This window comes from Colobus angolensis, unplaced genomic scaffold, assembly GCF_000951035.1.
Source record: "Colobus angolensis palliatus isolate OR3802 unplaced genomic scaffold, Cang.pa_1.0 Scaffold19, whole genome shotgun sequence".
Classification (NCBI taxonomy): domain Eukaryota; kingdom Metazoa; phylum Chordata; class Mammalia; order Primates; family Cercopithecidae; genus Colobus; species Colobus angolensis.
This window is the reverse complement of record NW_012115043.1, coordinates 344,582-359,109: the sequence shown is the minus strand read 5'-3', so window position 1 is coordinate 359,109 and position 14,528 is coordinate 344,582. Positions and strand designations below refer to the sequence as shown.

The 14,528-nt window shown below is 36.2% G+C and overlaps 1 protein-coding gene across 1 annotated transcript in view; it reads right to left on the bottom strand.

Moving 5' to 3' along the window:
* Window positions 1–489: 489 nt before the first annotated feature.
* The window catches only part of UACA (uveal autoantigen with coiled-coil domains and ankyrin repeats), a 43,206-nt gene continuing 29,167 nt past the window's right edge, over window positions 490–14,528 (bottom strand). Inside the window, 7 exon segments of the mRNA XM_011940553.1 lie at window positions 490–832; window positions 835–868; window positions 3,729–3,794; window positions 6,140–6,292; window positions 8,275–11,013; window positions 12,592–12,644; window positions 13,534–13,570. Of these exon segments, the coding sequence (XP_011795943.1) occupies window positions 699–832; window positions 835–868; window positions 3,729–3,794; window positions 6,140–6,292; window positions 8,275–11,013; window positions 12,592–12,644; window positions 13,534–13,570 (3,216 nt within the window). The 3' untranslated portion in view covers window positions 490–698.

Here is a 14,528-nt window from a genome sequence, read left to right as displayed (position 1 = left end):
TGCTAAAAAAAGTCTAAAGGTTTTGACACTTTGAAAAATTTAGTATATCATTTATCATTATTCACTAATACTGTGGCAAGAATAGTCACCACAAGTAAAAATTAAGATACTGTTTTAGAGATTGAGGCAATTTTATTATAAATTCCTGATATATTCCACCCCTGCCTGTTCTTAATCTAAATGTAATTTAGCACCACAAACCATTTATGAAAATTAATTTATTTTAAAAGGCATAAAAGTTATTAGTGTAAAAAGAAAAAATACCTATAACTACAAAAAAGGCCAAAGACACTAATGAAGTTACCTCAATAAAGATACTGTAATATGTAACTTGGCCAGCCAAGTCATAACACATTCCTCGCAACTGTATTATGTCTCAGGGTTCTGAGGATCTGAAAGGTTTTTTGATCCACCTAAAAGTGGCCACCAACCAAATTAATTTCTCTGAAAGACATCTTTAAGAAATTATTTCAGCCTAACCTCGCTTCATATGGACTCACTCAGATGGCTCATGTTTTATTAGGGACTCGAAGGTTTAAAAATATGTAGTCAATCCAGGGCAAAGTGTTATGTTGTTTGCCTATTTGTAAAATTAACACATACAGAAAATAAGATTCAAACTGATACTGAAAAAGACTAATATATTCATCTAATTTTTAAAAAAACCTACCAATGGAACAAAATATATTTTATTTTAATTATACCAGCACAGTAAGGCCCAGAAAGACCATGGAGTTGCACAAAGAATGTTCAGCACCAGCAAGATAAAACAGATACTGGCCGTCAGTGCTAAGTGCTAGCACACAAGCCCCTGCCGCATTTGTATGATCTGGAGCAGAGCCTCCTGAACATCTTCATCCATGTGACCCTTCGGAGAAAGAAGAAAGAGGAGCATTATTTTATGTAATCTTTGTTTACGTAAGAATTCTAAAGACAAAGCTTTTACAAAGCATAACTAGTCATTGACTCATCAAATGCTAAATCCTCACCATTGTGATATCTAAAGGAAAAGGGGGTACAGCCCTATCATGAAAATAAAGTCAATTAATAAGGAGTGCACAGCTGGGTGTGGTGGCTCATGCCTGCAATCCCAGCACTTTGGGAGGCCGAGGTGGGTGGATCATTTGAGGTCAGGAGTTTGAGACCAGCCTGGCCAACATGGCAAAACTCCGTCTCTAGTAAAAATACAAAAATAAGCCGGTTGTAGTGGCACACGTCTGTAATCCCAGCTATTCGGGAGGCTGAGACAGGAGAATCGCTTGAACCTGGGAGGCGGAGGTTGCAGTGAACCGAGATCGTGGCACTGCACTCCAGCCTGGGTGACAGGGCGAGACCCCATCTAAAAAAAAAAGACTAGAGCACACCAGTTGCTTTAACATCCATTATCAGAAAACATACGGATAAACCTCCCTCTTTCTCTTTTTTAATAACAGCCTTGAATGATAGGGCAGCATAAGGCATACATGAGCAAAGTAAACTACAAGGAAATCTGTTGTTGCTGCTGAGGATATTTTTTTTTTTTTTTTTTAAATTAGAAAACTAACTGATGGCCAAACACGGTGGCTCACACCTGCAATCCCAGCACTTTGGGAGGCCAAGGTGGGAGGATCACTTGAGGCCAGGAGTTGAGGCTGTATGAGTTATGACTGTGCCACTGCACTCCAGTCTGGATGACAGAGCAAGACTCTATCTCCTAAAAAAATTTAAAATTTAAGTAATTGATTTTAAAAACCCATATTTATGTTTTTACATAAATAGGTTCACATAATATATATTATTTTATAACTTGCTTTTTTATGTAGTGTCATAAAAATCTTTCCCTTGAGCTACTCAATTATTTTTAAGTTATTGTATAATATCCACTGCATGGATATATTACATTTCTTTACCCATTCCCCTAATGATGGACATTTAAGGTATTTCCAATCTTAATGGAAAGATTACTAGAGAAGAAATTGCTGGGTCAAAAAGCAGTCTCAATTTTTAATTCTGTTAAGTACTACAAAATTTCCCTCTATAGAGATTATAACAATCTGTACTACCATCAATGGACTAAAAATGCCCGTTTCCCATACACTCTGGCTAACACGACAGACTATAATCTTGTGTGTAATATTTCCAGCCCCAATATGTTCTTATTCCTTTGCATCTCCCCCATTACTGATGAAACCAAGTTATCTTTTTTACACGCATGTTCACCATTTATATTTTTAAAACATACTTTAAACTTAAAATGATGGCATGAGTTGATTAAATGCAGCTCAATATGGTGGGCCTATTACAATACCGCACCCCCTCCCAACACACACGTATGTTTTTTTTCCTGGAGTACCTGAATAGGTTTCAGCACAACACTTCCTATTAATATGAAAAGTTTTGCTTCCAAAATCTGTTTCTATAACAGCAGGATGTTTACATTTCAAACATTAGCCATAGTTGACTGAACTGAATTTCTTAGTTAACTTTATGATGCCAGAAGGCAAGACTATTTCTGATGCCAATTGCTTTTGTTATGTTTCATTAGGACACAGTAGAAAATAATTTCAAATTCTGGAAGTGCATATTATACAAAGTGGAAAGGATTCTTAGTTTGCTATATTTTTCATTAAGAGCAAGCTCTTCCTCTCATGGCCAATACTAGTGAGTTTCTCAGCCTCTCTAATACAGATTTTCTACTATTTCCCCACTTGAACTTCCTATTCACTGTCCCTCAATAATCTTCTCTAATAATTGCAATAAACTTTAAAATTCTTATCTCTGATTTGCTCAAAAGAGTAGCTAAGATACCTTGTTCTATCATATCATTCATTCTTTTTCATTGGTTTCCCCTCCATCTCCTATAGAAATGGCAGGTCTATTGATTTTAAGAATTTGATATCATAAAGTATCTTTCATTATTTTATCTAGTTCTCTGTTTAAAATTGATCTTTTTTTTAATCTTTCCCTTCTTTTTTGTTTTTTTTTCTTTTTGGCTTGTTTTTACAGTGTGGTCTAACATACTTCAAATTCAAATAATTCCCATTATCTCTGTCATTCTAAAATTTGTTTCTTTTAGTACATTTTCTTCCTGAAAAAAATCTATTCGGAGAATTTTGGGGATGCGGCTCATGGTGTTTCTACAGGAAATTAAGTATAGTATCCTTTATATGTTAATCATTTCTTAGTATTTTTTTTTTAACAATAACTTCCTCAGTACACCCCTAAAAAAGAGAATTCATAATATTATTCCTTAATTATTCCTTGGCTTTACCAAGCCGAGTTAAGGCTTGGTAAATAATTATCACCAATTCTCTCTTAACAAATCATTTTGTCTTTAATTACTACAGTCCTATACACATAACACCCTGCTTGTCACTTTTGTACTTTTCTAGTATTCAAAGCCATTCCCCCTCTCCTCTTAGATGACAGCCACGTGTGGATGTCAAGGCACTGTCTCCAGCTAGCAACACCATTAACGTGTGCTACCATCACATGTTACCAAACTGTCTATAAACTGAGTGACAAGCAGATGGAGACAACACTAAATTTAAGATGTTGTGTTGCCATATAGCTTTGTAAATTTTTCTGAGAGATCCACAAACCATGATTAAAAGAAACATAATTTTTTTAAATAAGCATATGGGGTGCAGCTACTTTAAACATCAATTACTTTCACATAAATTTATTTGAAAATAAAAAATTATTATCTCTAAAGCAATATTCTTTCCAAAGGAGAAGTAGCTCTTTACCTGTGCAGCACTAAGAAGGTGTGTCCGATAAATTGCAATTACTTCTTGATGCTGTCTGTCAGCATCCTAGAAATGCGGAAAGATGGGCAGATGTGAATATCAGCATTGACATTTCCAAACTTGGACAACGCTCAGGCTTCATGCTACAAAACTATTATTATTATTAAGGTGCTCCCGCTATTTCTAACAACAAACTACCTTGGACCTACCAGATGCAGAATTCCAAAACATAACAATAGAAACTTCTCTAATGAATGTGTGGCTAATGACAGTAATGCTACTTTCCCTAAGTAACATGAAATTATTGCTTTAGTTCACATCTAGTGCCATGACCTCCTGTAGACACTTATCACATGTTTGGATTATTGCAATCGCTTCCTATCCTGTCTTCCTATCTCCACATCGTATTCCCTATCATGCCTCTGAGACTAAGGTACCGCTTTCCTAACATCACTTTTGGCTCAAAAACCTTGAGTGACACTTCTTTACATACATGAGAGAATCCAAATTCATCAGTTTGGTTCTCAATGACTTCCACAGTTTGGCTTCAAACATTGGCTCTCAAATACAGCAGTCCCGTCTTATTGGCAGTTTTGCGATCAGCGGTTTCACTTTCTCTATTTCAGTTGCCCATGGTATAGTACAATAAGATATTGGGAGATATAGAGACCACATTCACATAACTTTTATTACAACATATTGTTATAATTGTTCTATTTTATTATACTATTGTTATTAATCTCTTACTGTGCCCAATTGATAAATTAAACTTTATCACAGGTATTTATATATGGGGGGAAAACATAGCTTAGATAGGGTTCAGCAGGTCCTATCCATGGTTTCAGGCATCCACTGGGGGTCTTGGAACACAGCCTCAGCTGGTAAGAGGGGGACTACTCTACAGGTAGGCCTTTCAGTGCCCTCTGGCCATGCCACTTGTATTCTGTCTCCACGCTTTATAGCATATACAGGGTTCAGCAGGTCCTATCCATGATTTCAGGCATCCACTGGGGGTCCTGGAACATACCCTCAGTGGGTAAGAGGGGGACTACTCTACAGGCAGGCCTTTTACTGCCCTCTGGCCATGTCACTCGTATTCCATCTCCATGCTTTTTTTTACACTATTTTCTTTGGATGGAAGAGCCTCTACTTTCCTTTCACCTACCAAAATAGCATCTACTTTACAAGTTGAAGCCAGGTACTCCCTTCTTTAAAACTAGCTTCCACCACACCACTAATCTTTCCTTCCTGGAAACTCCCATCCTTAGAATCTGCATTCTCAATTCTATATTTGACATCTCTCATCTTGTCATTTTACGAATCTGTATTTTGCCTCCCTAACTACCCAGAATTCCTTGGGGACAGGAATGGCATACTTTCTTTATTCCTGCTTAGCACAGTGTCATGAAGATAATGAACAATAAACAAATATTTCTAATTACTGAAGGGACACTATACTCTTTGGATAAGATCCAAATTCACAATTTACCATCCTTAATCTGTAGGCCTACAGTGTTAAAAAATAAACACTACAAAAAACCTTTCTCCTCTTAAAAAATAAACAATTCTATGAAATAGGGAAACATCAACAGCAATTTACATGTGATTGGGCCACTTTACTTAGCATTTCATGTGTATTAGTGCATAATTAAAAGCATAGTCCCAGATACTCAGGAAACTGAGGCAGTAGGATCACTTGAGCCCAGGAGATCAGCCTATAGCAAGACCCCACTGGAGACAAGCCTAAGCAACATAGCAAGACTCCATCTTCAAAAAAAATGTAAACAAACAAGTAATCAGTTATTATTCTGTTTTGTGGATGAGAAAACCAAGAGTTAAAGGGAATGTTCCTTGCCACTTCCTTGTAAGTGGCAAGACTGAGACCAGACCTTCCAACTTTAGCTTCTAAATCCAGGCATTTATTCTTCTATATAAGGTATAAAACCATAGGAATGCCTCTTTATTCACAAAGATAAAAGATTATTTTAAAACCTCCTTTAGTTTAGTGGACCAATATTTTAGAGAGTACACTGCAATGAGAAAGATGCTGGATTTGGAGTCAGCCAGTTCCACATTTATACCCCAGCTGAATGACCCCAGGCATCAAATATTTTATTCTTTGTTTCCTTAAGAATTAAATGGAGGGAATAAACCTGCTTTTGTGAGATTGTGATGAAGATAAAGTTTATAGATAAAGTATGTAAAATGTTTAATATGGTACCTGGTGTACAGTAGGCATCAAATAAGTTTTATTACACCACCAGTATAGGTAACTTTTCATATATAAAAACAATTACATTCTTGGATCCAAACACAGCTACAGATCACTTTAATTTCTAAATTAACCTTACAAACTAACTACAGGGAACCAGCACATATTCACGCAAAGCCCCGTGTGCCTGGTTACTCACAGCCAGCTGTTGCTCCAGAGATTTCACTTGGTGCTGCAGAGTGTCAATCAGCTGGCTCTGCCTCTTGGTGGGGTTCCCACTTGTGTAGGTGAGTTGGGAAAGGCCATTGAGTGCTTGTTTTAGTCTTTCCACATCATTAAGCAGTTCAGTTATCTTAAAAAAAAACGTTGTGGGAGAAACATATTATTCACTTACTCATGTACAATGAACATCTTTGTACATAAATCATTCCTTTTTGGAGACACAAGCTTTATCTTTATACACCAGAAAATTGAAGTATGAATATTGCCAAGATTGTTATCAACGATGCATATAATATGTAATTTATAATTAAATTCCTCTCCAGAAATTCTTTACAAAAGCAATACCAGATTACAATAAATATTACATATATCCTAAGATGTGAGTATAAACATAGTCTTCTTACTTTTAGATTGTAAGTATCTATGAAGGCACATGAACTATCTTCCAGGTAACATATGGGACACAGGAAGGGAAGGGGGATTCCCAGCAACAAAGTGTGAAAAGTAAAAGGGTATGGCCCATGTAAGTCTAACATACGTTCCTTTTTCCTTTCAAGAGTTGTATTATTTAAGACTACTTTGCTGTCGAGAAGAAAAAAAACAAGGAGGCTGTTTATAGGAATAGAAAGTGCCTAGAAACATAGCATTTCCCCCCCTGCTTTACAGTCAGACAGAGTCGACTTGTATGAGCTTGACTAATTTCCTTTACTTTGCTGAGCCTTAGATGCTACACTGATGAAAGGTGGACAATCTTTCAGAGTTAAAAAAAATCAGGTTGGGCACAGTGGCTCACACCTATAATCCTAACACTTTGGGAGGCTAAGGCAGGAAGATTGTTTAAACTCAGGAATTCAAGACCAGCCTGGGCAATATAGCAAGACTCCATCTCCTCCCCTGCAACATTTTTTATTGAAAAATAATAACAGAAAAAAAAACCAAAGAAAATCAAATGCAATTATATGCACATGCTCAATAAATGGCAACAAGTAGATATTAATAATTAGCTCTTATAATTTATAAGTATATTTACTTATACTTAAGTATAATAATATACTTAAATGTATAAGTATATTTATATAGTAATATATATTACTATATATATTCATAGCTACCTTCTGAACAAGCTTAGAGCATTTAAATTCTCAATCACAGAGATGGTGTGCCAGAGGGTAGTATGTACAAATACTTTCCAGTGGGGAGGGCAGTCTGTGTCTGTGTTTACTCCACTGTATCCCCAGCACACGACACGTAGAAGGCATTTAATCATTACATGTTGAATGGAAAAAACTGCAGTCAGTCTTTATATGTCATCTCCATAGTAAAAACTTTATACGACACCAGTGTCAAAAATATTGTTGAGTACCTGTCTGTAAATTGTACCATGAGAATTAAAGATAAGATGGAAAGTTAAGTTATAAACCCTGCTCATAAAAACTGGGCAGATCAATTACATAATTATAACAAGGTAATATACATGTTTTAAAGGGATGGCAAAGCCACAAAAAAACATGTATCTTAGAGGAGGAACTGTTTACCATAGACTAGATTGGACAGTGAGGGCTTTAGGAAGGAGGATAACATGTTAATGAATGTATAGGATTCAACTCAGTAGAAAGGAGGGAGAGGACATTCTGGGTGAGGGGACTAGTCTGTAAAAGACATGAGCAACAGAACATAAAATGAATTGGAGGGCTCAGTTTACTACTATGGGTGAGTGCCAAGATCAACTCTGGATGCTCCCCAGTGTTCTTGGTTTCTTGCAGCCCAGAGGGAGAGCTTCCCCATCACCCTCTTCCCCACCTTTCACATGCCACAAACCCACTGGCTTTTGACTCTTCATCTGTGAGACAAGTGAGCCTTAAGTCTCCCCATCATTCCTCAATTCTTGGCTAGAACAGCTAAACAAACAGAAGGAAAAATGCTTTTGATTTTTGTTTGCATTACTTCACTTTTTTTCAATTCGGAATTTTTGCACACAAGTTGCCAAACTGGAAAGGGTGTATCTAATTGTCACTTTGTTAATACCTGTGTCTACTTTACTGTGAGATTCTGTGGTAAAGAGTGCTGCTCTGGGTTTCCAACACATAGTCATGTGGACTACTTTGTACCTACCTTATTATCTTTTGCTTCTATTTGTTTAGCAGATTCTTGTATTCTTCTTTGCAACTCTGTGATTGTTGTTAAGGATTTATCACATCGTTCCTTCTGATCCTTGATTTCTTGCTCAATGCTGAAATGCAGTAATTCCTTCTCATCTTTTGCAGATATTTCCTTCTTCTTGGCGTGTAAAATTTCCTCACATACTTCCTCATACTTTCTATTCAGATTGGCCAATTTTTCATTTAAACTGGAAATCTGTGTCTCCAAATCACTTTTTGTTGCTTTATATTTAGACAAATCAACTACCTCTCTTGTCTCTAATTTTTTTAATGCTTGTTTAGTATTCTGAACCTCAGACTGAAGTTTGGAGACTTCTTCCATTTTGTTTTGGCTTTCTTCTTCCTTTTCTCTCAAGCTAGCTTTTATGATTCCAACTTCTTTCTCAAATGCTTCTTTAATCTGCAAATGCTCTGCCAGGGGTACAGAAGAGTTCTTTTGATTCTCCAACAACTGATGCAGTTTGGTCACTGTCTGCTGCTCTTTCTCATAACACCTTTGCATATTCTTCAATTCTTCCTTTAGATTTTCAATTGTGCCATTAAGAGATTTTTTCAGAGCCTCAACTTGTTCCAATGGAACATGTTGTTTTTGCAAAAGATTTTGCACCGCAAGTATCTCAGAAGTCTGTTTGGCATTTTCTTCTACTAGCTTCTCTTTCACATTCTTTATTTCTGCATATTTCTGTGACAAGTCTTTTAACTGTTTGTTTAGCTCGTCTGTTTTTCTGCTTAATGCTCTTTCCATTTCATGAGACTTCTCAATGAGAACTGTCTTATCCCTCAAATCTTTCTGAAGGGTAAAAATCTCCTTCTTTAACCTGTCATTCTCTTGCTTGTTTTTCTTGACTTCTTCTTCACTGACACTATACTTCCGTGTCTGCTCTGATAACTGGTCTTTTAGTTCTTTCTCTGTTGCTTTAAATTTTCTCTCGCACTCCTCAAAGCTGACAATTGGGGCGTATTTTACCTTAATGCATTCTTGTATTGTGTCGAGTTCCTTCTTCTGGGCTTTAATTTCGGCATGCAGTGTCACAATCTCTTCTTGGCCTCTTCTGTAGTTGGCCAATATTTCAGCATTACTATCCTGCACCTTTCTCATGCTCTGACTTAGCGAGCTCATCTTTGCCTCATGCTCTGCCAGGCTGATGTACTCAACTTTTATTTGGTTCTGAGTGTTTTCCAGGTTTCTTTTTAATATTTCATTCTTATCTTTTATTTTTACAAATTCCTGATTTATATCTTCAAATTTTTTCTTCACATCTAATAATTCTTTGTTAGTTTTAGCTAACGTGCTATTCAGTGTCGTTTTAATCTCTTCATGGGTTTTAACTGGCACATACTCATTACTCATCATCTTCTTCAAGTTACTGTTTTCAGATGTGAGAGCGTGTATTTTCTCCTGGTCTTCACCACATTTTTTCTTAAGTTCAGACAGTTGTTTCTTAAGTTCAACAATATTGGATTTCAGAGCTGTTATCTCTTTTTCATGTTTCTCAGGAGGTACAAACACAGTTTCTAGGCGGTTCACATCCTTACTTAAGCTGTCATTTTCCAGTAGCAATTTCTCCATTTCCAGCTTCTTTTCTGTATATTTTTGTGTTACATCTAAAAGCTTTCTATTAAGATCATCAATAATTGCATCATGTGATTTTTTCATGTCTTCACTTACTTTTAAAGGAACATAATGATTTTTCATTTCAATTGTTAAGTTATGTGCCTGCTCCTTGAGGAGCTTATTATCCAGATAAACTTTTTCAATTTCCTTTTGTAGTGTCTGATTTTTCAGTGTTAACTCAGTGATCTTCTTCCCAAGTTCTCCTGATTTCTGTTCTAATCTGCTCTTAACCTGTTCATGTTCCTCTAGTTTGATGTGCTGAGCAAGCTTGGCCTTAATATTCTCAAGTTCTCTCTTTAACTGTCTAATTTCACTAAGTGATTTTTCATGTTCTCTTTCCATTTCTACTAATTTTTTTGCTTTCTCATTCACTTCATTTGATAATGAGCTCTTCATGTTTTCAAATTTTTCAGCTGGAATGGAAAGGGCCAACTTTGCTAACAATTCTTTTGCCTGGCCTTCCATCTCTTTGACCTTTCTTCCTTTCTTCTCTCGCTCCATTTCACACATACTAAGTTCCTTCTGTAATCGCTTATTTTCTTCTATCAGCTTGCCTTCATCCCTCTTAAACTCTTCCACTATCATCTCATTTTGTTTGATTTGGTTTCTTAATTTCCCCACTTCTGCTGAAGCACCTTCATATTTTGCTTTCATGTCTTTCAACTGATCCTTCAGTTCCTCAGTTAGTCTGTGATTCCCTGAGGCTGCTTCACTTGTTAAGTGTTCTTTAAGGGCAAGAAAATGGGTCTGCATTTGTTTAACTTTACCTTCTGACTCATACATCCTCTTCTGCACATCTTTTAATGCATCTTCTAATTGCTTTATCTGTTCATCTGAATCCTCCTTGACCCTTTCACATTCTAATGCTAAAGCTTTGCATTCTGCCACTTTGTGTGCCAGTTCATTTTGGAGCTTCAGTCGGTCTTGTTTTGCTGACTCACAGAAAGTTCGCATTGCTTCTAACTCTTTCTTTAAAATTTCATTTTCGGAGTATGATGTTTGACTGGGTAAAGATAGCTCCAGAGGTCTTAACATAGATCTGCTTTGCATATGGGCTGGTATACCTGGGGAAGTACACTGAAAAGAAAAAAACAAAAAGACATCAATCACAAAAGCCTAAATGAGACATTTACTGTACTTATTTGCCAAACTTAGAGAAAGTTTGCACATCATCAGGAGTCAAAGGGTTATCAGACTAGGTAGTAAGATGGAAGAAAAACACAATGCTGATTTTGGAGTAAGAAAACAGTTCTGGATATGATTTCCTTAATACATTCACAACATTTTCAGACCTCTGTTCACGTAAGTCTATTTCTGGCAGAACAAGGGAAAACGGTCATGGCTACTGGGTGCAATTTTGTCTTTCTTTCCCCCTTTATAACACCTACCCACACATGAATATCACCAACTTCATCAAAACATATTTATTATTTATGTTTTATGGCACATAATGTGCTTAGAACTTCAAATTCTGAAGCAAACCATCATAACCTTGAATAAAAACAAGTATTGTCATAACCTTGAATAAAAACAAGTATTGTCATTTTAAATGTGCAGATAATTTCATAGAATTATAGATTTAACTTCTAATAAGATTTTTGACTTCTGTGTACTTTCACTGTTAAAACAAACAGAATATTCTCTAAATTATAAAAATACCACCAAAATAAACCCAGCTAGTTATCAGAGTTGTCAAGAGAATGATTGGTCATGGCCAGCACCAGGGAAAGAGAGTCCCCCAATAGATAGAAAACACCTGGAGCTGGTAACAGCCGCTTCCCGATAAGATCTCCGGAGCTGGGTGAGCAGGCTCAAGCATGCACACTAAGAGGCAAAATGGTGGATGTATGACCTTCTTCCAGGGGCATTTGACTGGTAAAGGAAAACAGCCCCTAGAGAGCATGTGCACAACCTTAGTAAAGGCACTACATATGTGGACCCTCCTAGGTGCTGACAGGCCACTACACATGCAGACAGCCTGCCCTCAAAAGAAGAATCAAGGGAGGAGAAATGCAAACCCCAAAACCAAGGCAGTGTATAAAAATCCCAAGCCAAGGGCTGAACAAGAGCACTGGGATCTCTCAAGCCACCCACTTGGCCTTCTTCCAAGTGTACTCTGCTTCCTTTTGTTCCTGCTCTAACACTTTTTAATAAACTCGCTCCTGCCCTAAAACTTCCCTTGGTCTCTCCCTCTGACTTAAACCTATTTCTGCCCCTCAGCCGAATCCTTTCCACTGAGGAGGCAAGGATAGAGCTTGCTGTAGATCCCTACAGATTTACTGTTAGTTAAATCTGAACTGCCTTTCCCCTGGATCAAGAGGAAAAAAAAAATTAACTTTGAATTATTCATATCTGTCCTCCCTTTTATATGGGCAAATATGAAGAGTTAACTGACCACTGTTAATGAACAGAAACTTAGCATCAAATGCAATGAAACTGCAATTCAAATCTCTTATTATAACCACTATCATCAAAAACACTCTAGAGGGCACCAGAAACAGCAACATCTGTTTTTATTAAACTCAAGAAAGCAGGACCAACCTATCTTTGATAATGAAAACCTCACTCTATTACAATGCTACTTTCTCCTCTTTATAAAGGCACAGAAATTTTCTTTAAATGTTTTTTAAAACTAAAAAAAAAAAAAGTTATTACCTGTGAGTCTGCCATATACATCTGACCTTGTTTAAGAAGCATATCTTCTTTTCCTAAATAAATCCATATAAATGACATTTTAACTTAAATATCCATATTAAAGTAGGCTAAACATTAATTTGATGTTATTTCCTTTATTATTCAAATAAAACAACATAAAAGTATCCTCATTCTAAAATACCCCCTTTTTTCCCTTATTATTTCTATAAACAGAAGTACCTACAATCTACTGAACAGTAGATACTAGGTTGGTTTTTATTTTTTTCTTATTTTTTTCTATGCTCTCTCTCAGCAGAATCACTAAGATTTCAGAAACATCGAAGACTGTTAAACTAGGCTACATGATAATAAAACGTATCTTATAATCAAAACAAAAATGATATTCTTTCATAATATTACTGTTGTAACAGCATAAATATTACTGTTGTACGAGAGGATAGTTTAATAGTCACTAGGAAACAAACAAAAACAGATATTCTAGAGAAATTGTTTAACATTGCAGAATAAAAAAGATTAATTATGTAGAGTCTAAAAATAATTCATAAATGTTTAGTGAACATGTAATTTTAAAATGCCTACTTGCATTGAGACTGATTTCTCCAAATTAGAAAACTGCGTTTATGTTCTTTCCATAAAAAAATGAAGCCTAAATATCACAAGACGAATGTCTATGTCTACTATTCAACAAGGCAAATTTGATAATTCATACAATATACAATTTTAAAATACAGGTAGCAAAGGAGAATCAGAGCTTCAGTAATTATCAGAATATGTTAGAATACAATAGTCATCTTAACATCTTCCTAGTTATATGTGTTGATGAAGTTTAGCAGCAGGAATATGTTGTACAGTTATTTCTATGTAGTTAAACAAGTAAGAATAAACATTCCTCTTTGCTGGAACTAGGTGAACTGTAATGATAATCCATATTTTTATACTTACGGTTACTGAAATGACTTCCTGATCCTAAATGATCACTCTGAAATCAGAAGCATAAAACATTTTAGGGTGAATGCTGCCTCATTTTGTTAAATTCTGTATCTGTTTTAGCTCTAATGATGCAGTCATTAAAACTACATTTTTGACATTCCTGTTTCTCCAGAGCATTATTCTACTCAAACTCACAAAAAGAAACACTAGCAACACTTAGAGAGATCAGGTGGGAATAAAGTGCTTCACTAAGCATTTTAATAAAAGCAGTCAAATGTTTTAAGGAAAAACTTCATTGCTCAAAAGAAAAAAAAAAAAAAAAAAAGTAAGCCCTAAATGAACTGAAACAACTTTCAAAAACTACTGTTTGCTACTGCTTTACCTCAAAAGGAAGGAAGTGGCCACATTCATGTCAATAACTCATTTTACTTTACCACTGTAGGAAGCAGAAACCCTACCTCATTGACTATGAAATATCGACATAACCTCTTCTTCCAGAGTTTATAAAATACCAAGTACTTGGAAAGTAAAACGAGACAGAGAGCAGGAAATGAAACTGAGGCAGAGACCTACACATAGTAATAACTCCATCAATCCATTAGTTAGGAAATAATAGAGAAACTCCAGATACAGTGAATCAAAATATACTGGGTTGCTCCTTTTCCCAAGTAAGCCAAATACAAAGAATCTAATATAAAAATTAAAATGTTACACTTCAAGAGTAAGAATAGGCCAGGTGCAGTGGCTTACACTTGTAATCCCAGCACTCTGGAAGGCTGAGACAGGCAGATCACTTGAGCCCAGGAGTTTGAGACCAGCCTAGGCAACGTGGCAAGACCCCATCTCTACAAACAAATACAAAAATGAGCCAGGCGCGGTGGCTCATTCCTGTAATCCCAGCACTTTGGAAGGCTGAGGCGAGTGGATTGCCTGAGGTCAGGAGCTCAAGACCAGCCTGGCCAACATAGTGAAACCCTGTCTCTAATAAAAATACAATAAATTAGCTG